Source organism: Haliotis rubra, unplaced genomic scaffold (assembly GCF_003918875.1).
Source record: "Haliotis rubra isolate DU_JTF1 unplaced genomic scaffold, ASM391887v1 Scf30, whole genome shotgun sequence".
In the NCBI taxonomy this organism is placed as follows: domain Eukaryota; kingdom Metazoa; phylum Mollusca; class Gastropoda; order Lepetellida; family Haliotidae; genus Haliotis; species Haliotis rubra.
Genome location: NW_025766969.1, coordinates 1,511,528 through 1,536,734, shown reverse-complemented (window position 1 = coordinate 1,536,734; position 25,207 = coordinate 1,511,528). Strand labels below are relative to the sequence as shown.

The 25,207-nt window shown below is 37.8% G+C and overlaps 1 protein-coding gene across 1 annotated transcript in view; it reads right to left on the bottom strand.

The window, feature by feature from the left end:
- LOC124282570 (protein N-terminal asparagine amidohydrolase-like) overlaps positions 1 to 25,207 on the bottom strand; it is a 655,781-nt gene that overhangs the window by 455,890 nt on the left and 174,684 nt on the right. The window contains exon 4 of the mRNA XM_046718580.1: positions 4,420 to 4,485. Coding sequence (XP_046574536.1) covers positions 4,420 to 4,485 — 66 coding nt within the window. The remainder of the gene's footprint in view (positions 1 to 4,419; positions 4,486 to 25,207) is intronic.

The window sequence follows — 25,207 nt, the reverse complement described above, 5'->3', positions numbered from 1 at the left end:
AAGAAATAGAAAAATAGGGTAGAAGCCCTGCAGAAAGCAAACAGCTTGCTTCTCTGTAGAGTAGGCCCGGAAAAGACGACACCGCACAAAAACAAAGATAGACTGGTGTCTGTTGTATACAGCTAGAAACAAATAGTCCCACCAGGAATACAGAATAGAATACCACCAGCATATCCAATGATATACAATCTGCTGTGATTTGCAAACCGTTTTTCTGTATCGTTGCCAAAGTGGCCTAGTATACGAACTTGTCTGTCTATTGGGCCTTCTTTAGCCATTTCTCATAGCTTTTGTCCACAGAAGAATACTCCATAGGGTTCTCTTTCCAGTTTGTAGCCTCTGCTTTGTCGAATTCCTCGAATGGGAAGCGGGGTGGATTTCCTCTGTTGTATACAATATGCATGCTGCAAAATATATATTTCTATATCTATATTTCCAATAGCAAGAAAAAGTATCGCATCTCTCTCAATATTTTTTTTCTTCTATCCTAGTACATATAGTGGGGGTGTCCAAAGGGGACCATGGAAACTGGTTTGGGTGTTTCTGTCTTCTTCTCATCGGCCTGTCTGTCGACTGGTCTGTCGGTCGGTGTGCTGTGCTTCCTGGTCTTGTAGACGACCTTCCAGAGAAACATGGCGGCTAGCGAAAGGTCCACTTTTGGGCCGATTCTACCATCTGCCGCACCTTCTCGATATCCAGACAGGTCTCTTCTTGTTCCTCCCTGAGGTGCAGCAGATGGTAGAATCGGCCCAAAAGTGGACCTACCTTTCGCTAGCCGCCATGTTTCTCTGGAAGGTCGTCTACAAGACCAGGAAGCACAGCACACCGACCGACAGACCAGTCGACAGACAGGCCGATGAGAAGAAGACAGAAACACCCAAACCAGTTTCCATGGTCCCCTTCGGACACCCCCACTATATGTACTAGGATAGAAGAAAAAAATATTGAGAGAGATGCGATACTTTTTCTTGCTATTGGAAATATAGATATAGAAATATATATTTTGCAGCATGCATATTGTATACAACAGAGGAAATCCACCCCGCTTCCCATTCGAGGAATTCGACAAAGCAGAGGCTACAAACTGGAAAGAGAACCCTATGGAGTATTCTTCTGTGGACAAAAGCTATGAGAAATGGCTAAAGAAGGCCCAATAGACAGACAAGTTCGTATACTAGGCCACTTTGGCAACGATACAGAAAAACGGTTTGCAAATCACAGCAGATTGTATATCATTGGATATGCTGGTGGTATTCTATTCTGTATTCCTGGTGGGACTATTTGTTTCTAGCTGTATACAACAGACACCAGTCTATCTTTGTTTTTGTGCGGTGTCGTCTTTTCCGGGCCTACTCTACAGAGAAGCAAGCTGTTTGCTTTCTGCAGGGCTTCTACCCCACCAAGTTTTTCTATTTCTTTCTCTAGAAAGTATCCATATGTTGGTATTTCTATGTCTGTAGTTGGGTTGCCATCGAGATACTATGTACATCGAACGATGTCTCCTCTCAAAAACCAGGGGTTGGAGGAGGTTTGTTTGGCCGAGATGGCCATCGAGGTGAGGTGAGGTGAGGTGAAATTGGGTTTTACGTCGTGCTTGAGAATATTTCACTCATATGACGACATGCATGCGTGTGTATGTGTATGTGCGGCTGCTTGTACTAGCCCAGACTGAAGCTGGTTTTATAGTGCTAGCCCACTGAGATACCATGCCGCAGTGAAGCATGAATACCCCACTCAGACACATTATACTGACTCCGAGCCGACCAGACCTTGTTGTACCCATTAATGCTGAGCGCCAGGCAGGGATCAACAAGTACCATATTTTAATGTCTTTTGGTATGACGCGGTCAGGGATCGAACCCGCGACCTTCGGCTCTCCGGGTGGACGCTCCAACCACTACACCACGGAGGCGGTCAGTTGGCCATCGAGATGGTATGTACATCGAACTATGTCTCGAAAACCAGGGATTGGACCTTTGTTTTGCCGAGATTGGCATCGAATGATGTCTCCACTCGAAAACCATCTTCCACAAATGGAGGTAGACCGGCATCTATGGCATATTGTAGCGTATGTATGATTTTGGTTTGCTTATAGCCCTCCTCTTGCCCGAATGATTCACGTACGGCACTCGCTATGGTGGAAACTACTCTTTTTTGTCAAAAATACCCGAATACGTAGATATCGTCCACATATGGAGGTAGACCTTCCACGGGTTGGAGGGTTGTTTTGCCATCGATATTGTCGGGACATCGAATGATGTCTCCACTTGCAAATCATTATTTTCAGTGGATGCTGGGAGCAACATTACATAGAAATAACCCCTCTAGGAGAAAGTGATGCAGAATCCCCATTATACTACTTTATTATTCAAGTTAAACCTCAGAAACAAGTTTCAGGAAAAAGGCAATTAAGTGTTAGAGGTAGTTTTCTAAGGATTATTATCATTGTTGATAATACTTCAGGTTAAATCTCCAAATCATCATCATCATCATCATCATCATCAATGTTGGGCAGTAGGTTTAGACTAACACATGGTCGCTCTTGCACTCATATAAGAGGGTTTTACCAACTCACTGTAGCCACACCAGTTATATGTTATTCCCTTCTTGTAAATATAGTTGTAATTAGCTACTTGTGACTTCAGACTCTTGGCTGAACTAATTCCCCACATCAACCACTTAGAAAGAGATACAATATAGCAAACAAAACAAGCAGTACTATAATAGTCCTATTCAGAAGCTGTTTGTTACACTTGTTGCAAATGTATAGAAAAAAAATTAAACTGAAGAACACACTGCTCCACAGCCACAGTTCAGTGGGGTTGATATGTTGAACATCTGCAAAATATAATTCTTTGAGATTCAAAGATAATTACAGCTCATATAATAAGCCTCTCATAATTATGTCACTGCAACAATTTTGATGAATATTTAATTTCTCATGTAAGGGAGGGAGTGAGTGTGCCTTTTGCCACACTTTCATGTAAGGCTAGCCACTATGGGTCATATGGTCAAGGCATGGTAGCTTAAATGCTTGACATAGACTTAACTTGAGCCTCTGAAAAAGAATAACAAAAAAACCAACTTACTTTTATATTGAAAACAAACAAACAAACGAGTTTGTTTGACTTAACTGAAAACATAAACTGGATCTGAATGGCAGACTTGTCATGTCAGGTGACCAGCAAGTGAGTGAGTGAGTGAGTTAATATTTAACGTCACATCGGCAATATCGCAGCCATATCGTGACGAGACCAGCAAGTGATACAAGGCTATGTGAAAACCAAGTGTGAAAATAAATGATGAAAGTTACTAATGATACGTGTTAAGTCCTTATTGTTGTGATATTATTTGAAAAATTGAATATATTGGACTTTAACATTCAAATCAATTATCCATGTGTCAGCATTGCTGTCTATATTTTACCAGTGAGTAATCTTACTTAACAGATCAGCCTTACCAAATGTATTTGGGGAAACTTGTGTCCCTAAAGTTATCATGATGCCCTTCACATAGTCCATTCATTTTGTCTTGTATTTGCAGCTCATGATATTGTTAGTTAAACTGTGATTACACTATTAATATACACATCATATGAGAGGATTACATTGGAATGTTAATAGGCCTTATTATGTATACATCAAAGATGGCACGAAAACAAAACAAACAATATCTGTACATGTTCCCCTGGTATAACAAAGCAAGTTTTCTACAACGATAAACTGTGATATAAGGCGAAATATTCCATTTCAGTTTTATATCCATTCACAAATTTTGTGGTTATAGTGAGCTACAAGAGCACCATTCATTCTCCAGAGTTTAGCCATTACAGAGCTTTCCCACACCTAAATATATTTAATGGTATTCGCATCATTATTATTATGCTGTTAAATGGGAAATGCATGTCACAGCCTATAACAGTTGCAACATATGATATCAAGTACATGTATGTCTTGTAAACAATTTAGAGAATCAAGACTGTGCCTAACTCCAGTCTGTAATCTGACATGCGAAAGGTTACCAATGAAAGCTGAGAAATATGAATACGAGTAGGTGCTGTTGTTTGAATGTCAATGTCAATGAAGAAAAAACCAGGAGCGAGAATACATTATACTCTGGAAGTAAACTCTGATGTCAAATAATGACGGTAAACCAGGTGAATGGAAAACTAATGGCAAGAAAGCATTCTGAAAAATTGATTTTCTGTCTAATCCCCATAGATAGAAAAAATGATGTTTTTGTCTTTGGAGAGAGAGAAGGTCAAATTGCGGTCCTCATTTTAAACACATGCTTAACACATTACATCACATCACATTACATCACATCACATTTCATTTCCTTACATTTAAGTATTTACAGTCTCTATGTACAAATTCTTTTTTGTATTATCAGAACATATATATGCAGCTATGTACTCACCAGAATGTTGTAGCACAACAATGTGACAAGTTGTGGCATCTTCGCTGCCAAGAACTGATATCACATCTGCAAAGAGCAAAGCAATGAAAGCCATAAGAACTATAAACTCAGGATCGAAAGGTATTTGTTCTAGTTGTACATTCAAAATGAGCTAATACTCACGGACACAAAGTTTTTCATTGGTAATCTTGTAAATGATGTTTTTATTTGAACCAGAGAAATGGTGTTAATATGGTTGTTATTTGAATTGCATGAAATTTACAAAAAGAATGACATATTTGAGAAAAATGGAAAGCAAAGTTCACTGCTAAAGGCCCTACAACCAAACGCTTATATTTGGTAATCCCTCAGGGAAAATGTCAGATGGAGAGCTATAGGTATCCTTCAGTCTGGTACCTCACATTGTTCATAGTTCAACATTTTCAGCAAAAGAATCCAGTTACAGACCATCCCAGTAGTGGCAGCCCAAACGTTACAACCCAATGTAAAACACATGGATTAAAGGGTCACTGATCCACAGCAATTTCCATGGACTGGTTGTTGCTTTTATTGTTGTTTTTCTGTGAGTACCTGATGATATCCCATAATTCTTGACTGGTTCGTGACCACTGTTGCCCTACTCGCATACGCAGTTGATAGTATAAGTATAGACTGATCAACAAAGATGAAATCTTTTTTACTCGATAATATTTCCATCTTCATTAATTTGATAACAAATGAAAACATTTTGAAGTTTAACCATCTGCCAGTGGTGAAAAATGTTAGGACTGAAAAGTAACGAAGTCAGTGTACGTCTATATATTTTGTCTTATAATCCTCATTAGTTTATTATCATATTTGTATGCATTTTGAAACCTAATAAAATGCACACGATATGCTTATACTTATTGTGAATTTATAACATGACTATAATATCTAGACATTTTATAGATTGCCAACGTTGATTATGTATTATTTCACACACACACGCCCCAAGTGCGACCTAGTGTATGTTGTCTGTCTCATTACACTTCAAGGCGAAAAAAATGATTCTGTATAATGCTACAACAAATGAATAAAAACAAAATGCAAATATTAAAATTAAAACAGACTAGAGTTACAGCAACAATGTCAGGCTATCCTGCCTTGTTCGAGGAATGTATCCATCAATATCCAGATAAAGGAACGATGTGCCATTCACTTTCAGCTGACAAATAATCCTGCTCGAGGTCATGTGTCTTGTAACAGTCTAATATGCGAAAAAGTGATACACCATTTCAGGTTTTTTCATATTGGTGTAGAGACTGATTGGTCACTCAAGATAGCACACCTGGCAACTAATTGCATGATGTCCGCCATTCTTTAACAAAGTAATTTAGATAGCCAATAATGAGCAATCAATCAATGTATTGGCAGTTAATCCTTTGAAGGGAGGTCGTTGTTTTTACACAGGCACTTTGCGACAGGGTGTATTCAGTATAGATTAGTAAATCTACATAGGCTACATAAACACTACCTTTTGACAAATCCACTGCGCAAGATAAAAGCAATTAATGAATGAGCACGTTATTGGTTAATCCTTTGATCGATGTTTGTTTTTGTAACTCAGCTGATAATCCCTCTTGCTGCACTTCCATGCGCATATTACATAAGATGTAATACATTTGCCACATCAGACCTTAATTTATAATGTTGAGTATTTACTCCAGACACGAGAAATGCCAAATGAGAACCTTTGTTGGGTAATCTGAGTGGTGTTACCACTAATTATACCTGTTATAAATACTTTAACTGACCATCAAGTGAATGATAACAAATAATGTGTAGGTTTACCACCAAACACGAGTTACAGAAAGGGAGTAGTACACTGTATTGCATGCGATTTTATTGCCTGACAAAAACTTATAGGCTGACACTGTTTTGAGGATAAGAACGGAACTGCATTGTTGTGTAAGAAATACATATACGCATTTACTGTATATACCCATTAACATAAGTAAATTTTTAGATTTTTCTAGAAATGGCAAGGTGGGGTTTTTTAGTTTACGGATTCAAATACATCAACTGTGTGTTTTTAATATCATAGCATAGGTAATAAACATCATATTTTTACATGAGATGATTGAATATCGAGGTAAAAAAAACAGAATTAGGATCAATTTGGATCAGTCATTATACCATCCAGGCATTAGAAAATCTGAAAATGTTTACACTGCTGGAATTCTTTATTACAGTCAGACAAGAACTACCAGGGATATTTTCAAATAACGGGCATCCACCCTTCCTAATGTCCCACAGAAGAAATTCTGCCAAGGTGGACAGTAGCCCAGTCCCCGTGTCCATCACAGTCAAGTGAGCAGGTACCGACCAGCCTGCAGCTTAGTTTCGTAATTTGACTGTTGGCAAGAAACATTAATCGCTCTGGATCAGTGGCCCTTTAAAACCATGCAACTCTAACAGAGGTTCCAGCCAGCAACCCTTATATCCTGTACCATAACAGAGCTGTACCATAAAAGAGGTGTATCTGTATATTAATCAGTGAGTGAGTTTGGTTTTATGCCACACTCAGCAATATTCCAGCTATATGGCAGCGGTTTGTAAATAATCAAGTCTTGACCAGACAATCCTGTGATTAACAGCATGAGCATTGATCTATGCAATTGGGATACGATGACATGTGTCATGGGAGTATATTAATCAGAACAATGTTAATGAGCTACTATGGCCTGCAAGATCCCTTGATTTTTCCCCCATAAACATGTTGTCTGGGATGAAATGAAGCAACGTTTACAACACTTAAGAAACTCCGCCAAATCCTTCCACAGGTATGGAATAACCTTCCTCAGGACTTTCATCAATGCTTTGTGGCCTGAATGTGCTGAAGGTGCCAGACCTGCATCAATGGACAAGGTGGACACACCATGTGAACCTGCTTCTGAACCCCCTGTTGTGTTGTGGCTCATTTGCATATGCCAAGTGAACTGTTCTTATGGACTACTGATTGTTACCATACCTTGAAACGTTTGTCATTCAATGCATGAACATAAAAGTTAAACACTGATTCTGTTGGATGTTTGTGTGTCACAAAACTTTTGCCTTTGAGTATATCATACATAAGTTCTATTGAATTGAGTATAAATTTCAGATTGTTTAAAAACGTTGTTTTTTTTAAACTCTTATAGAAAAAGGTACTTTGTTGATCATTCTTTATTTTTCAGCTACGTAGCACATGTACTCTTGCACATAAATGCAAAATACATTGACGCTTAGTAGCCATGATTCTTTCATGGTAAACTGGGGGTGAACATGACTACTAAAAGCATTAATGAGTTTGGTCAATTACTAGTAACCTGAATCATGTCAATTAACCAATTAAGGAATGTATCCTACATGCAGTTGGCATTATAACCAAGGTAAAATTACTTTTGTTCCCCAAACCATTGGCAAATGGCATTGTATCCAGTTTAGCATTATAATCATGGTTTTGTGCAACACACAACATGAAAAGTAGTACATGACAAGAAACCTATATTTACATACAAATGTTTGGCATAATATGGGGGCTGCCTCGGTTGCCTACTGTGTTGTGGTCACCCGGGTAGTGTGAGACCCCAGGGTCGTGTTGACCCAGGCAGGCAGATTGAATGTCCTGGGGTCTTAGGGACCCGGACTTGTGTTAAGTGAGAGGGATATACCAGTCCTGGGGTTTGATGAACCAGATGATCCCTAGGGTATGGTGGTCCTGGGTTCGTGCTGACCAGATGCTATCTGTTTAAGTTATGCTCTTTGGAGGCCACAAGCCCTCCATGCTCTATGGAGTAACTTGCAGCGCCGAGGCAGCCCCAGAAGTTGTAAATTGTGTACCGGGTATATGTATATATATACACTTATACATGATATATGACCCTACACGAAGTATGGTACTAACTAACATAATAGAATACGTGACATAAGAATGCAGGCGGAGCCAAAGGATGTCTAAAGTCCTGATATATCTTATAATACAGTCTGAATTCCACCTTCCCATGGTCTTAATCAGGTGGTCTTCAATGTTTACTGTGGCTACTGTTGTGGCCGCCCCAATCCAGAATGAATGCCCCAAGTAGTCTGCTGAAATGTAGCCGGCTCTTGCAAGGACATGACACAACCATGCCAGAAACACTGTCCTAGATATGGGTTGATACTCCCGATCGATGAACAGTGGAGCACTGCATTGCATTCTTATTGAGAACAGTCTGGACAGGGCAGAATATGGACATGTCATGGTGTTGGTTAGGAAGAGTGAAATAGAAACACCACGACAGAAGGGATCAGTCTTGGACACCTTTGAGGTAATGGTACATTTCTTAATGTAGTGATCAAAGTGAATGTCATCCAAGGTTATGTTCACGTCGAGATCAAAGTTCCCAGCAGATGTGAATTCTCCACATTCAAAGAAATCCAAAGAATGCTGTCAGACACATACACTCCATCACAAGATCATTGTATGGCCCAATACACCAGTCTTGACCTGCTTGATGATGCTGAGCAGCACGTGATAGGTAATGGGGAGTCTGGTTTGAATCCTATTCAGTGCACCTGTTGATATGTTATCAAATACTGTCCTGATGCCTTCTTGCAGATCTGAATCGGATAACTGACAGGTAAGTTTTAACAGTGTCATGTTAGAGTTTTCATGGCGCGCCAAGTACTTGTAACAGGCGTGGTTCTCTCTCTCTCTTGAGGAAACTACATGTTAAGTTTATGATTCTACTTTGCGTTGCGTGTTTTCCATTCTAACTTGCATGTTTGCCACAAGAGGGTATGTTTCAGGTATAAACCTGTCAATCCACAGCAGAATTTTCCTTCACGCTGTTTCCCAGTTACGAGATGCAGCCTCACGATTAAGGACATACAAGAAACTTCATTTCACCATTTTATTTACAAAACAGAAGAAAACAAACTCCCAACAGAATAAACAATACAAAATATATGTCTGGGAAGATTTAAAGAAAAGAATAAATTAGTAACAACAATCCCTACCTACCCCTAAACTAGTGTATATCTGATAAAAATACTAACACTGGCTTAACTCAGCGGTAGTTTATGATTTCAAATCCACCTGTCCATCCCGTTGTAGCAGGCCATTTCTTCCCTGATCTAAACTTTCCCTGAGGAGAATCTGGCCTAGGCCAAACTTTCTCCGAGAAAGTTTTGTCCTTGGATTTTCTTACCCCAGGGAAAGTTTGGGTTAGGGTAAAGTTTCCCCCCCCTGGGCAAAAGTTTCACCCCTGTTTAATCTAGCTGTGATGGCAACAGGAAAATGTATTTTCAGCTGAAAACTTAATATTGTGTCATCGAGTTGAGGGTTTCTCAATGGATTTAGAAGATTCACAATATGAAATAAAATCAGCTGAAATCCGCGTATCAGCGGAAAATTGCCAGCCCTGAACTAGGATATTTTGTTCTGTTTTCTATGAAAAGATTGGAGCTTCTGGCCTAGCTAGGCTACTTCTTCCCCACCTTTGTTCTTATATCAAAAGGGGGAGATTCTGACCTAGCTAGGCTACTTCTTCCCCACCCTTGTTCTTATATCAAAAAGGGAGAGATTCTGGCCTAGCTAGGCTACTTCTTCTCCACCCTTGTTCTTATATCAAAAGGGGGAGATTCTGGTCAAGCTAGGCCACTTCTTTCCAAATCTTCATCTGTCCAAATCGTGTCACCATAAGATGTAAACATTCAATTGCACATTTGATGGGTACCCCGACCCCATTCTACAGACTGCTATTTTTGGGCCTCAAAATTTGGCTTATCTACGGTAATATACGATGAATAAGATGTAATATACACAGGGTGCTTGCTCTCTTATCATGCTGTATATTATCTAATATTTGTTGTATTTATGTATAAATGTAATGGAACATTATTCACATAAGCTTGTTTACTAATCCATTATCACTTTTGGTAAATGAAGTACGTTTCACCTATCCATTGGCCAAGTATACCCCTTATCAAACCTTGTCTTTTGAATATGGAATAACTCACTATTGTGGAATGACAGATGATACAGCATTTGATATAAATATTGTGTTGGGTTGTTGTGTTGATGTTTATGTCTGCTTCCAACTTTTAGGTTGATGCCGCCAACGTGGATGCGATATTTAAAGTCATGAGTGAGGGAATAAAATTTGGAATATATGTGGACATCCAGGTAAAAAATGGGGATTTAGTTAAAGTTTCGGATATGGTAATGATTTTGAGGTAAGCCAATTTGGAATTTGGCGCTAGAAGGTTATAGTCATATGACCTTTTTCCACCGGGTACCAATTTTCCTGCTGGGTGAACAGAGACAATTTTGAACAAACTCGCTTGCCTAAGGTGAGACCACATGTGTCACATGTGCTTCGTTGTGGGGCAGGAGTCAAGCTGCCAAACACGGTCACCAATCCAAGGACTCTCCCGAGCTTGACTTCACCGATTTGTGACCTGAGCTTTGAGCACAGGACCACGCGCCACCACAACAATAGTAATGATACAATATATAATAAAGTAAAGATAAACTTTGTAATATTAAATCATTTTAAGAATATTAGGGAACTGTGTTGGGTCAGACATGATTACTTTTACCAGTGGTTGTTTATATTTTAGTACGCATGTCACAGAGATACGCATTGATACAAAACTATTTTCTTTAATTTCCTGTTACGCTAAAGGGTCTACTACATACATAACAATCAGGTTGATGTTTCCCCCTTAATTGTTTGGTATTTAATTGAAAGAAATCATCCATAATATATATACCCAAGCACACTGTTGATGGTCCTCCTTGTTCACAATGGAAGACACCCGCAATAGTGAACTTGTCGACTTAACAACTCTGATCTCAAGCAACTGCATTCACGACCCAAGATGGCATGCTCTATCACAAGGAATGTTGCGTTCCAAACATAAACATGAAAACTGGGTTAGGGAAGAAATAGCCTAGCTTGGCCAGAATCTCACCCTTTTGATATAAGAACAAGGGTGGGAAAGACGTAGCCTTTAAAGTTGATTCAAGGGTGGGGAAACTTTGGCCTAGGACAAACTTTCCCCGGGGAAGATTAAGTTTGGCCTGTTACTACGTCTTCTAGCATTTACCCTGTATATATATAAATCCCTAAAACTAGATACTGTATTACCCCCAACCACCTAAACCAACGTCTATCCTACTACTTCCTAACCCAAGTGCTTCGCTGTGAGAGGGGGTCAGCTGTTTCGTCTCGAAACAAGGACTGGTCTGTCATGGAGCAAATACTACTGTATCTCAAAGCAAGCGGGAAACTGTTTCATCTTGAAACAAGGGCTCACCTATCCTCGGCTGTCTCCAACTCAGACAATAAAACACCTGTCGCGCGCTCCTTATATACCCGAGAGCAGGCCTATCCCACTAATCAAAGAGCACACTGTGGCCCTTCAAATCGAACCTTCCAGCACGTGCAACCAATTGCTGCGCCAAAATGGCGAGCAGTGCAAAACAATCCTGTGATAGCCGTGACCCGCATGCTTCCACAAACAACGTTGAGAAACATCCATTTAGTATTACTATAATTCATAATTTACATCCCCCAACTAACGCTAACCCATCCTTTTCTAATACCGGTATATATGGCACCCCATTACATACTGAAGTTAGGCTTCATTCATAGGTGGCAGCATGTTGCTAGCACCCAGTGTGGTAAACATGCTGAATGTCATCATAAACTTCAGATAACACTTGAAACCTGTAAAGTAGGTTGTTCTTGTGTGTTGACTGATTGCTGCTGACCACAAGGTATCCAAATGTCTGTTCAGGTCTGTATTACTTGCGAGCTGGGCAGGCAGGGTGTTGGATGAATATCTGCATGTTAAGGCTGGGACAGGTAACCCGGGTACCCATGACGGGTGTGTAATGAGTTGGACCCGGGTACCCGTCACGTTACCCTAGACCCGCTTTGATCACATGATTAATAAATGAAGCCTTAATTGAATGTGTTTATAATTATTATATATATATCTACGAGATTGTTGTCTTATGTTTGAGATTGTGGACTAAACTAGCACAAGGTATCAACTGTCGACAACTAAGCATGTCACGTGTAACATAGGTTGCAAGTACGCCAAGTAGTTAATTGTTTACATGTAAAAGACTCAAGAACGTAGACGTCCGCCTCAAATAGAGTCTGAACAAACCGCAAAGGTAGACCTATTGTTACCGACTTGGTAACTTGGTTTCAAAACATTTACCAAACTGAACATTACTTTGGTCAGTTATAACTTAAGGCATTTCCATCTATGGAACAGAGGACTATTCATCAATCAACGCAATGCAAAACCATGCAATGAGATTTTACCTAGGTCTGGGCTATTGAAGTCGAGGCTAATGAAGAAGTTATTGGTGACGTGGGATGGAACCCTGCAACTAAGTGTAAGACAAGATATATGCTTGATTCGTTACTGGAGGAGAATGATGAATATGGACCAAGAAGGTATAGAGCCCTATGTTTTTAATTGGGAAAATAATCAAGTACAGACACAAGCCTTGGCACCGGCGAATGAACACATTGGGAATCACCAAATTAGCTCTTATAAACATCATCACTGTAAAAGACTGTGAAGAACTATCGTTACAATCTTTTATAAAAACAAGGGAAAAATTCATTACACCTGGAGAATGCAAAACGGGATTGGGGAAAAACAAACTCTGGGACTACAGAACACAGGCCCTCATGTTTTTGCAAGAATTTATGATTTAAAAAAATATTGTTTTTGAGATGACCCCCAACTTGAAATGCTTCACAGTACAATACATGATGTATTGTATTGTGAAGCATTTCGAGTCAGGGGTCATCTCAAATTTTTATATATTTAAAAACTAATCTTTAATCCTCGCAAAGACATGAGGGCCTGTGCCACAGAATCCATAAATCAATATTCAATATAACAGAGGCCTATGTTTTAACACCTCAAGTTTCACAGATGTGCCCCTGCTTTGTTCAGGACGGGTACAGCGCCTTCGCGTATAGAAACTGGCCATTTTGAAGGAATCGAACTTACAGATAGAAGATGTTTTCACTGCCCATATCGAGTTGAATCGGAACAGCATTTCATTGAAATGTCCACTTTACAACGATTTAAGAGACGACCTTTTAACATCAGCAAAGTTTTTCATGCCACATTTTACCCTTTTATCGGAATCTGAGAAGTCATCACTCCTTTTAAGCTTTCAAAATCTTATAATCGTACATGCCAAAAACTGCTTTAAAACCCTTTTAAGACGCCGCCGCCAAATTTTATATAAATAAGTTCATGTTAATATTTTTGTATATATTCGTTCAATTGTCATTTTATCTACTCATATGCTTCCAATATATTGCTCTGTGATATTTAATTATCAACTGTCTCTCATAACTCCATTTATAATATTTACTGTATATTTTCATATGTATTATTATTTATTTTAATGAACATATGGTGAGACGTAAATAAGCAATCTGTCTGTCTGTCTGACTATTGCGATTGGATTATAAGTCCACGGGAGAGGGAGAGAGGTATAACCAGGATATTTAGAGTTAAAAACATTATATACATTTGATAAATATATAAGGAAAATTTGAAGTTAAGTTAAGAAGGGTCAATGTACTGGGAAAGTGCATTGACCAAGCTAACCGAATTCTTATTGATTCACTTTTCCTGGGGAATAACAATTTCTCTGAATTGACATAAGTGAGGTGGACAGGTTCAATCTCGTGTCTCTACACAATTAGGTGGATGGACATTTGGGATCTAGATGGTCAGTTGTCGATAAAGGGGCACGCATAGGATCTGAAATGATTTGATTAAGTATCTTCTGGTGCCTACCAGTCTGAAATATTAGTTTGAATTTTGTTAGATATGTCAATGTTTGGTTGATGGATGGCTTAAAGCTAACTAGCAAAGTAATTTTATGACTGGAAGAATTTGATGGTACCAAATAAAGTCTCGGAAAGGGACTAATGAAAGTAACTAATTATTAAGATGGGATATGAGTCATTTTTGTATGACATAGGACATTATTTCGGGAGGAGGAGCCAAAATTGTCAGACATTCTATTTTGTCACATGTCAAGAGAGAAGTGCACGATTCTGGGCCCCACCGTTGACTAGAGTGGTATAGTGAGAGAATAGCACAGATGAACTGATAGTATTAAGAGTTCTACAAGAAACCAACAAGTTCTTCCAGGAAGTTTGTGAACCAATGTTGTGTGTAATTCAGGAGAATTAGGCAATATCTGAGGACCTTTGTGCAAGAATTCATTCAAAAATAAACAGGACTTGAACACCATATTGGACTTATATTTGACTATTCATATGAGCTACATCATCCCTGGAACAAGAGTAGATAGACAGATTGCCTTGGGAGAAGGGTATAACACCCCGACACCCTCAGGTAACAGAGGTATTTACTTTGAAAACTTTAGGTTTACATTACATTATTTACTTGTTAGTTTAATGGTATACACTTTTTATTTATACCTTCAATTTTATTTTGCCTGTAGATAGGAACGGCCTTTGTTTGTAGCTCCTGGTTTGTTACGGAGGGATGTTTGTTGTTCAGATGTTTCCACATCAATTACCTACTCCCTCCTTTCTGACTTAGCTGCACTGGGCACAAAGTGCATTTTGTCTTTGTGCCTGATGCGAGTTTTCAAAATATTTCCAGACGCCACTCTTAATCTCGGCCATAACTGATTTTATTGAAGGGGAATAACTATAACGGGTACCCGGGTAGGAAATTTGGACCTGTCCAAGCCCTACTGCATGTGGTGCTAAAGCTTGGAATTTCTGCAACTGCAAATGAGAAAATGCTTCTGCAATGTTAGTTTGTACACCTGGAACATGTTTTGCTAACACAATGAAGTTATGCGTAGCCGCTTGCCATGTGAGGGTTCACATCAGTGCTATAATGTTCATACATTTTGATCTACCTTTCTTAATTATATGCATGGTAGCGATATTGTCACAGTGAAACAGGGGTCCTAGTCAAAAGGGACGCATAACAAAAGGGCCCCAAAACGGAAAAGTCAAAAGGGCCAGAAGAAAGTCAAAAGGGCCGGAAACCCCTAGTCAAAAGGGCCACATCAAAAAGTCAAAAGGGGCGCATCAAAAAGTCAAAAGGGCCGCATCAAAAAGTCAAAAGGGCCTCAGACCCCTAGTCAAAAGGGCCCCACGTAAAAAAAATAACATCTTTTTTTTAAAAGTATACCGTGTATACTTTATACATACTAGTTCTGTTTTTAAAAAGATATTTTTCAACATTGGAAAGAAAATGATGACCACGAATAGATGTGGGTGAAGTTTATTTATTTCATCTAAGCAACAAAACACTTATCATTTATGATCATGAGAATTTATCACAGATACTCTGGCAGAGAAATGCATTTAACAATAGTACCAAAATTTTTTTATTACTCTTTTTACAGGTAGCCCATAAAGCACTCAAAATGTTTCCTGATAACCCTATCTTATTTAGTGATATAATTAAACGTTTTCTATCAACAGAGTCGAAGGCTTTACAGAAATCTATAAATGATACATAGAATCTACTTTTCCATTTAAATAAATGTTTTTGAATAAGAGCATTTTAATACCAAAATATTGTATGTTGTTGAGTAACAAGTGTTTTTAACAAATTCAAAATCACTGCTTCTACTGTCATCAAAATCAGGAATACTCTCCTGTAAATCACCCGATCTTTCATTAAAATCACCACCAATCAATATAACTAGATCTGAAGTAAAACATTCAAGGTGTTCAACAATTAGATGCTCAAGCTAAATTGTCCCATTATGTTCAATTACATTATCATAATATTTTGAATATTGTGAGGACATATATATACACAAAAATATAAGATATCATTTTCATGATCAAATAGTTCTTGATTATGTTGAAGGAACATACCTATATCTATTGACATATTTAAGGGTGTTACACATCTATCAATACAATTTCTAACTAAAGCCGTAATACCACCTGCATACTGACCTTTCTAATTGCCTGACAAAAATTTTAATAAAATCTTTAAATCTGTAAAATATGTTGATAAGTCAAATTGGTGAAGCCATGTCTCTGTCAGTCCTAATATATAATAAGATTTCCCATAATCAATAAAATGAGGAAGAAAAAGCATGCCACCTGATTTTGGCATTTGCTGATATAGACATATTATACAGATTGTTTATTTATCTGCCAAAGTATTTGTCATAATCATAAATGATAAGTGTTTTGTTACTTAGACAAAATAAATAACCATCACATTGAATAAACATCTTTTTAAAAACAGAACCAGTATGTATAAAATATACATATTATAGATGTATAACTGTTTACTATGATACACTTGTAAAAAAAGATATTATTATTTTTTTATATGGGGCCCTTTTGATTTTCTTGTGGCCCTTTTGACTTTTCCGTTTTGGGGCCCTTTTGTCATGTGGCCCTTTTGACCTGTTCCCGTGAAACAGTACTCTCTTCTTTGACCACTTGTGTCCCCAGAGAATGGCCGACATCATAATAGGATAAAGCTCTAAAAAGGCCATAGATTGTGCCAAATCTGGAAAGTTTTGTACATCAAGAGGGCATGCCTGAGCAAACCATGCCCCACTGAAATATCCTCCATGTCCTACACTCCCAGCTGCATCAGTGAACAGGTTGAAATCACCTGCTGAAGTAACATGTTCATCATGGAAAAAAGAAATGCCATTTCACTGGTTCAGAAATTTCTCCCACATATGCATCTCTATCCGGCATTCCCAAGATAGCCTGATATGGTGGTGCAACTTGGTAACAGAGGCTGACAGTCGAATCAGGTATGACAGGAACGATCTGCCAGGGATAACCACGCCACAAGCATAGTTTAAATGTCCTATCAATGACAGCAACTCTCTCTCTTTGTGCACTTAGTCCGAGTAGAGAATGATTTTAACATAGGCAACATTCTCTTCAACTTGTTTTCTGGTAACCTTGTCGTCATAGAGACTGAGTCCAAGATGATCCCTAAATACTCTAGACAAGTTACAGGTCCTTCAGTGTTGTGTACCGTAAGTAGAATTTTTAGTTTGTCAAAACAAGTCTAGGACTGCTTTTATAGCGGGTCAATTGACAGAAAGTCGTCTGACAGATGCAGAATATTCTCCACGCCATGGTTGTATTGCAACATCCAGTACAAGGTTTGTGACAGGGTATCGAAGATCTTTGGTCTTCATCTGCACCCGAAAGCCAATCTGGTATAGATATAATACTCTGCATCCCATTGGAAACCAAAGAAAGGCCAGTATTTGGGGGTGCAGGGTCATCTGCTTAAATGCGTCTGTAATGTCCACTTTACACATTTGCGCCCCTTGTCCTAATTGTTTTAAAATTGCAATCACATTGTCTATGGTGACACAAGAAAGTGAGGCAGATTCCTTTCTAATAAGATTGTTGATACTGGAAGTATGGTCTGTGTCATGAGGAGCTGACCAATCAAGAATTAAACTCTTCTTTCGGTGGCGACTCCTAAGGGTTAACTCTGTACACAGGATAGGGTGCCTGATGAAAAGGTCTCCCTGCACTGCCTTTGTCACTACTACTGGACCAACGTAGCACAACGGTTGTTCTTACATTCTGTTATGGATTGGGGGATATCTGACATTAAAGGATCAAATCCATATTGCAATCCGTTCACAAGGTATGTAGCAAAATTAAGACTTGGGGTGTGAAGCTTGTTCTGTCTGAACCGCCTGTACATCAATAGGTGTCCTCGTGCTTTAACTCATTAAGGCCGACAGACGCATATATGGGGCAAATTTATCAGCTCCTCACAGCGGCGACGTGTTTATGGGGCAGGTAATTGGCAGTTTCTCACAGCGAGAGCCACATATATCCGTCAACAGAAAGCACCTCTTATTCAGCGAGAGACGCACATGTGTGTCGTACTTTTAACAATCGCACTGTACCTATTATTTCAACCAATTTAGTAGGGCTGAGCAAATATTACTTTTCTTACGAGAGATGCAACCTTTAGTGTCAATCAGAAGAAGTATTTAAAGTGTTTTGATAGCAATTGCTAATCATTATCATAGGCTTATACAGTGTTTGGCTAATGAACACATGTCAGCGGGAAAGGGGATTATGATGTTTTTACAGAGGTAAGTGTCTGGTACTCTTCAGGTGTCTGCACAGGACGTCGACCCTTGGGTGAAATGTCACGGTTCAGTTAAGAAAAAGGTTGACGTCCTGTCCATTGGACTTTATGCCAATTAACAGAGGATTAAAAAAAGACCAAGAAATAATCCTGTGTTTTCGCAAGGCAGTAATCCGGATTATGCAGTTGAGAGCACAGACAACAGGAGAAAAGTGCTATATTTTGTCCACACAAAATCATCCAACATGAAGTAGGTGAGATGTAGCATCTGCAGTAGGTCTGCCGACATGCCAACCGGCGAAGGCGACCTCAAAAGCACCAAACACAACAACATCTGCAAGGTCTCTGGTGCTGATTTATCCACTCCTAAGACATTCCAAGTCCCTGTATTTCCTTTTCTTCCATGGGCGTTTTGTCCATGACTTCAGTGTGAGGCCGCTCCTTAGCAAGAAAACTGATTATCTAAAAAGATGTTGGGATGGGTCTTTCCCACCAGTCTCTTCAGACGAGAGTGCTATACTTCCAGATGGTTGTTGGTATGGGGACGTCGGAATCGTGGTGGTTCCACTGGGATCTATGGATGTCACAATGTATGTAACAGTTAACGCAGTAGAGTTACAGTTCTTTTCTGTGAACTCCCAATCTCGCTTCCTCTTATTCACTCGGTACATAAATACACCAACACACAGGCATCTACCACCACGAGATGTAGGAAGAAATCGCCGATTTAAATGTGCATTTGCTATTTCGACAGCGAGTTCTTTCCTTACATATATCGAATTTGAATGAAATATGTTCATCATTGTAAACTTCACTCTCATATGATGGCATTGATAACATTTTGAGTGAACGACGTGAGTGAGCTATGTTCACGCCTTACGCGATGCTGATGTTATCGAATATCTTAAAACAACACCTACTAGCGGATTAGCTTGACTCTAGCAACATCAAAGTTTACCGCAGGTTGACTTCGTGTCCATAGCGAAATTTCAAAAGGTCGACTTCTTGTCCATAAACCACTCTTCATTGGGAATGGATAATAAAATACTTCTTATGCACATTGATTGAGTTAGATGTAATGGTTTCGAGGTTACTGAAGATTATATTTTCTTCAACTTCCTAATAAATAGGAAACAATATACGAAATTTCAAGGACATACAAAGAATTCAAACACAACAGAATAGTTTGAATTTACTTTTTAGGTATTATTACGTTGTCATGATTCATATAATGAAACATAATGTATAAACACAAATAATTATACATCCAAGCTCGAATAGATTAGACATAATTTAACTTACTAATTAAAGCTTACTGAATTGTAACTAGTTATTTTCCATACTCTAAAGTTGATAATGTTACCTGCGCCTTGAGCAAGCACTAGTTGCCTGGATATGTGCGCTATAGAAATATCGTATAACATAATACCTAATCGAATATAAAGTGATAAGTCGAATATAATACATGTCAGTGTTATTACAACAATGAAATCTTTTACTACGTTTGTCACAAAACACAGTGAGTTGGTAATTCAAAAACTTCTTAGACATAGACAGAAGTAATATCATAAGTTATTACATGTAAACCATACAAAGGTATTTCAAGTATTTTTGTTCAAGCTGTTAAAAGTTTCATGTTGATTTGAATGGTAAGTTTTCTGTGCAATTTACATGAGCATTGTGTAAAACATTTCTATTTGATCTCTGTAATTATCAAATCGATTATGTAATTATCACGTGTATCAATGAACTCAGCCTCTATTGATCCATCGTCAATAAAAGCTGGATAGTATATCAGTTACGGTATCGATACACATGCGTATAATCATTCAATCAGATTACAGTAATGAGATAATTGAAGACCTCTTTCGACCTTGAAATAACAGCCTCTGGTAGAATGTATGTGTAGTTATGCCCTTGTTGAAAGGTTTGTCCCATGACAAGTGTAAAATATACAGATGCGATGTTATATCATTGGACAACTTGCTTTATGGAGTCATGCCCCTCTTTGTAATGTTTATGCATGCATGCACATCTGTCCTCTTCTGAACCTCGTTTACATTCAGTATAAATATAGGCACGCCCATCTCATAAATATTTGGGGGGATTAAACTGCATGTTTATACATTATAATAATTCAGTATCGTATAACTTTTTTTAATTCTATAATATGTGTACTTTAATTTGGATGTTCATTCGTATCAAGGTGAAGATTATATTTACATGTACAGCAAACCATTATGTTTTATGTACTGGCTGTGTGTGTAAAATGTATATGAAAATAAATACTATCTCTACTCAATGGTTGGATTTCAATCACTTTGTTTTACTTATCGAAAAACACTCAAATGTGTTTTCGATCTCTGAGATCTATCTACTCCTATTTGTCTATGTCTATATTTTATAGATCGTTACGATTATGTATGTTTACAATACACAAACTGTTACATGATAGCTTGAGTTGTTAAAGCCGAAACCCAGCATATCGACTGGTCAACGGTATAGCCAATAATCAATCTCTATCCAGCTGTTGAGTGACCAAACGTGGTCTTCAGAAATTTCGCCCACGCCCCATCACCTGTCCCTTCCTCTGTGACAGGTATCTCATGATATGATTGGTCATAGACAACAAATGATCAGCCACTATATTGAGAGTTTGAGATACCGCATGTTCTATTTGGGAAATTTGATGAGGCCCTATCATGTGACTCTTTGTTTTATGTCTATTAAGGAATGTGTATTATACAACTTTTATATGTATGTTCGTATGATAATGTATGTTTTTGCATTAAATCTAGATGAAACAAAGTAGACATTGATGAGACACCCTAGGTCACTCAATTTCACTTGGCTTGTGACAATTCCCCTTTCGTTTTTTCACCGTTGACTATAATAAGAATGGACATGAATTTTGTGTATCCCAAATGTGCAACGACTTTGAACATTCACAAAATATGATTATAGCCGTGATCATATTATATTCACAGTGGACTTTGTTTACAAAATATTGACACATGCTTTGCTATTTTTAGAATGCATTCACTCCGAGGCTATAAACCGGATGTTTTGATGTTTGCCATCATGAGTGACATGTGCGATGTTGATGTATGTCTCTTTTGTTGTACATGAGATGAGTATGTTGAAATATATCAGCAGGTACGTATTGAGAGTGCAACTGTTCTATTTTGCAGATGTGTATTTGCATTGCAAAGACTTTGACTGAGTGTGAACTTTATTCATTGCAGCCTGCTAGCTTGTTCTACCGTCAGTACCGAGTACCGTGTTCCTACTGTATAACACTTATCTCCACCACGAAAGTGATATTGATTGCCAGTAGACATCCATTTTCCACATTTGGGACGATTTATCTATATCTGGAGTATTCAGTCAAAGGGCATGCCTCGGTTTTTCTTTTGTTTTATATTTTTCATGTTTCTTTTTTTATTTATTTCATTTCCTCAGTTGCTGACTAAAACTTGTTCCCATCAGGTTCAAATTACATTGTTCTTCAAATTTTCCCAGGTACTGAATGTATATCACGGTTTCTCATATTGTATTTATTCTCAATTCAATTGTTTTAATTTCAGCTTGAGTGATAACAAAATCCAATTAACTTCTTCAAATGTATACTTTGAGCAGGTTATCTCCCATTTGACAGACACCCATTTGACAGACAGCCAATTGACAGACACTGAACTAGAAGGTTAATTAGGGTAACACCTACGGGTATAACGGAACAGTCCACTGTCTAGTGAGTAGAGCAAGGTGAGCCTTACTGAGAAGTTTGATTGTGCGTAAATTACTATCGAATATAAAAAACAGGTTTGTCACTGACAGATTTGATTGTGTTTATTGATAGAAAAGACCCCTCCCAATAATAGCATATGTACAGCCGAAGTTAACTGAGAAAAAGTTTTGTTGGAGAGATATAGATATGTACATATTTGAAAACATTCTGATTTGCAGTAAATGAGACACCTGTATTGCCATGTAAGACACGATTAATACCACTAAGTGTTCTAATTTCAACAATATTTTCTAAAGATTGTAACAGTTTATGTCTTTGAGTAGTATACAATGGACATTCAAGGAAGTATTGAAAAACATTCCCACATCTATGGCCACATTGACATGATGCGTCATATTTTAAATATTTATTCTAAATAAATCGTAATTAAGCGCACTCGTCATATATCTTAATATTGTGTGCAAAACATATAACTTCTTTATTCCATATGAATAATATTTAGGTTGACATTTGTCTTCATTTGATTTATATGATACAACAGTGTCGCAATTTCTAATAGCTAAGCTAATGTTTTCAATATGATGATGCCGACTCCCGTTAGACTAAAAGGTTAAACCGAAATGTTTATGAAAATAAACTGTTTTTATATTGCAACAATACAAATTCAAATTACTTTTCGTCCATCTTTCAAAATAAATAATAAAGCTTCAGTTTGTTCCTGTGTTTTTATTTGGACTATTCCATTATATTGTGTAGGTAACAGGTAGTAGATAATCTATTCACTGAACCGTAAATGTTGTTGTTTTAAGGTGTGTGCGAACTGGCTGTCTGCGTAATTGGAGGACACCTTTGAGCATACTCTCATCAACCAAAACACTGCCTTGCCATCCTAGTTCATACTTTGATTTACTTCATGTCTAATTATATACTTTTCTGAGATGTCTACAGATAATATCAAAAGATAACAATGATTTCAGCAAACTGTAGAGGACTAGGTGATAAAACAAGAGAAGGGAAGTTATGAATTTTTATAGAAAAAGTGTTACTCAATTATCTGTTTACAAGATATCCATTTAGCCAATGATGACATCAATATTATGAGAAATGAATGGGGACTTCAAAGTACCATAGCACCTTTTAGATCTAACGCCAGGGGAGTGGCAATACTCTTTAATAATGATGTAGATCTTACTATCCACAGAACCATCAAAGATGAAAATGGCAATTTCATTATTGTAGACATTACTGTTGAAGACAAAAGATTTACATTAACAAACTTATATGGTCCAAACAATGACAATCCTAACTTCTATATCAAGCTATTTGAAAATATACTTTCTCTTGACCATGATTCATTAGTAATTGTTGGAGATCCCTTGTTTTGGACCCTTCACTTGATTTAGAAAATTACAGACATTTAAATAATCCTAAATCAAGGGAAATGTCATAGAAAACTTGCAAAATTATGACCTTTTTGATGTTTGGAGGGAATTGAACACAAATACTAGAAAATATACATGGTGGAAAAAGAATCCAAGGAAACAAGCTAGACTTGATTTTTTCCTGATTTCTCATGATATGTTTGATATAACTTTGGATTCTGCTATTTTACCAGGTTATAAAACTGACCATTCAGCTATATCATTAACCCTCTTAAACACTGTTAATCAGAAAAGAGGCAAGGGCTATTGGAAATTTAATACGTCGTTATTGCTTCATCCCGAATACAGTAATTTGGTTAAGAAAATTCCAAAAGAAACAATTGAAGAATATTCTGAAAATGATACATCTGAGATTAACAATATTGATCAGAACTGCGATAAGGTTAAACTTAAAATAAGTGATAGTTTATTCATGGAAACTTTTCTTATGAAAGTTAGAGGCAAATCTATCTCTTTTGCATCTTTTTTGAAAAAGCAAAACAATAATAAGACTACTGAATTGGAAATGAAAATAAGAGACTGTGAAGACAATATAAGGAAAGATTTCCAAAATATAGATGAGGCCATGCTGTCAGAACTTTCTAAACATAAGATGGAATTTGAACAAATAAAGGAAGAAGAAGTAAAAAGTATTCAGATTAGAAATAGAATTTTATGGTATGAAGAAGGAGAAAAACCAACCAAATACTTTTGTAATCTAGAAAAAAGAACTTTTGTCAGCAAATCTATAAATAAAATTGTTACTGACAATAATGAGGAGATTACAGATAGCATCTCAATCTTAAAGAACCACTAAACTTTGTTTTTTGTTACTCTTTTAACCATTACATATGAAAGATTTGTGGTTAGTCTTATGCGGAACACCAAATTTATTCTTTAAAAACTTGTGGTTAATTAATACCGAGTGATTAAAAGTGGCCAAAAAGTCGCCTGCTTCACTCTCGCCCGCCAACGAAACCACAGACAGGTTACGTAACTCTGTCGCCAGAGCACTGCAGTGACGTCATATGAGGAACGATTTTCAGTTAGTTGTATAGAAAATGTGTAGCACGCTTCATCATTTTGATGATTTCTCGACATCAACGGCGACATGCCGAATCGTTGCTTTGTCGTCAATTGCTCCTAGGGGTCGGGCGATGGGTGTCTATGCACAGATTTCCACAGGACCCCGCAGTTCGTTCTAAATGGGTTATGTTTGTGAGTCGAGCGGGCGGCGTTGTGGAAGCCTGAAACGATATCTTACTTGTGTTCAGATCGCTTCACGGAAGTTAAAGAATCAAAACTACTTACTAGTTGTAGTAAAATATGCATATGATTGATGACCATAAAGATTTTCTATGACACAACTTGTAACATAACGATTCTTCCTCGGGAAGTGAGGTTGTGGTCGGCGAAGTAACAATAATATTGTAAGTAGTATTATATTGACACCCACCTCGCTGCCACGAGAAATTGTTAT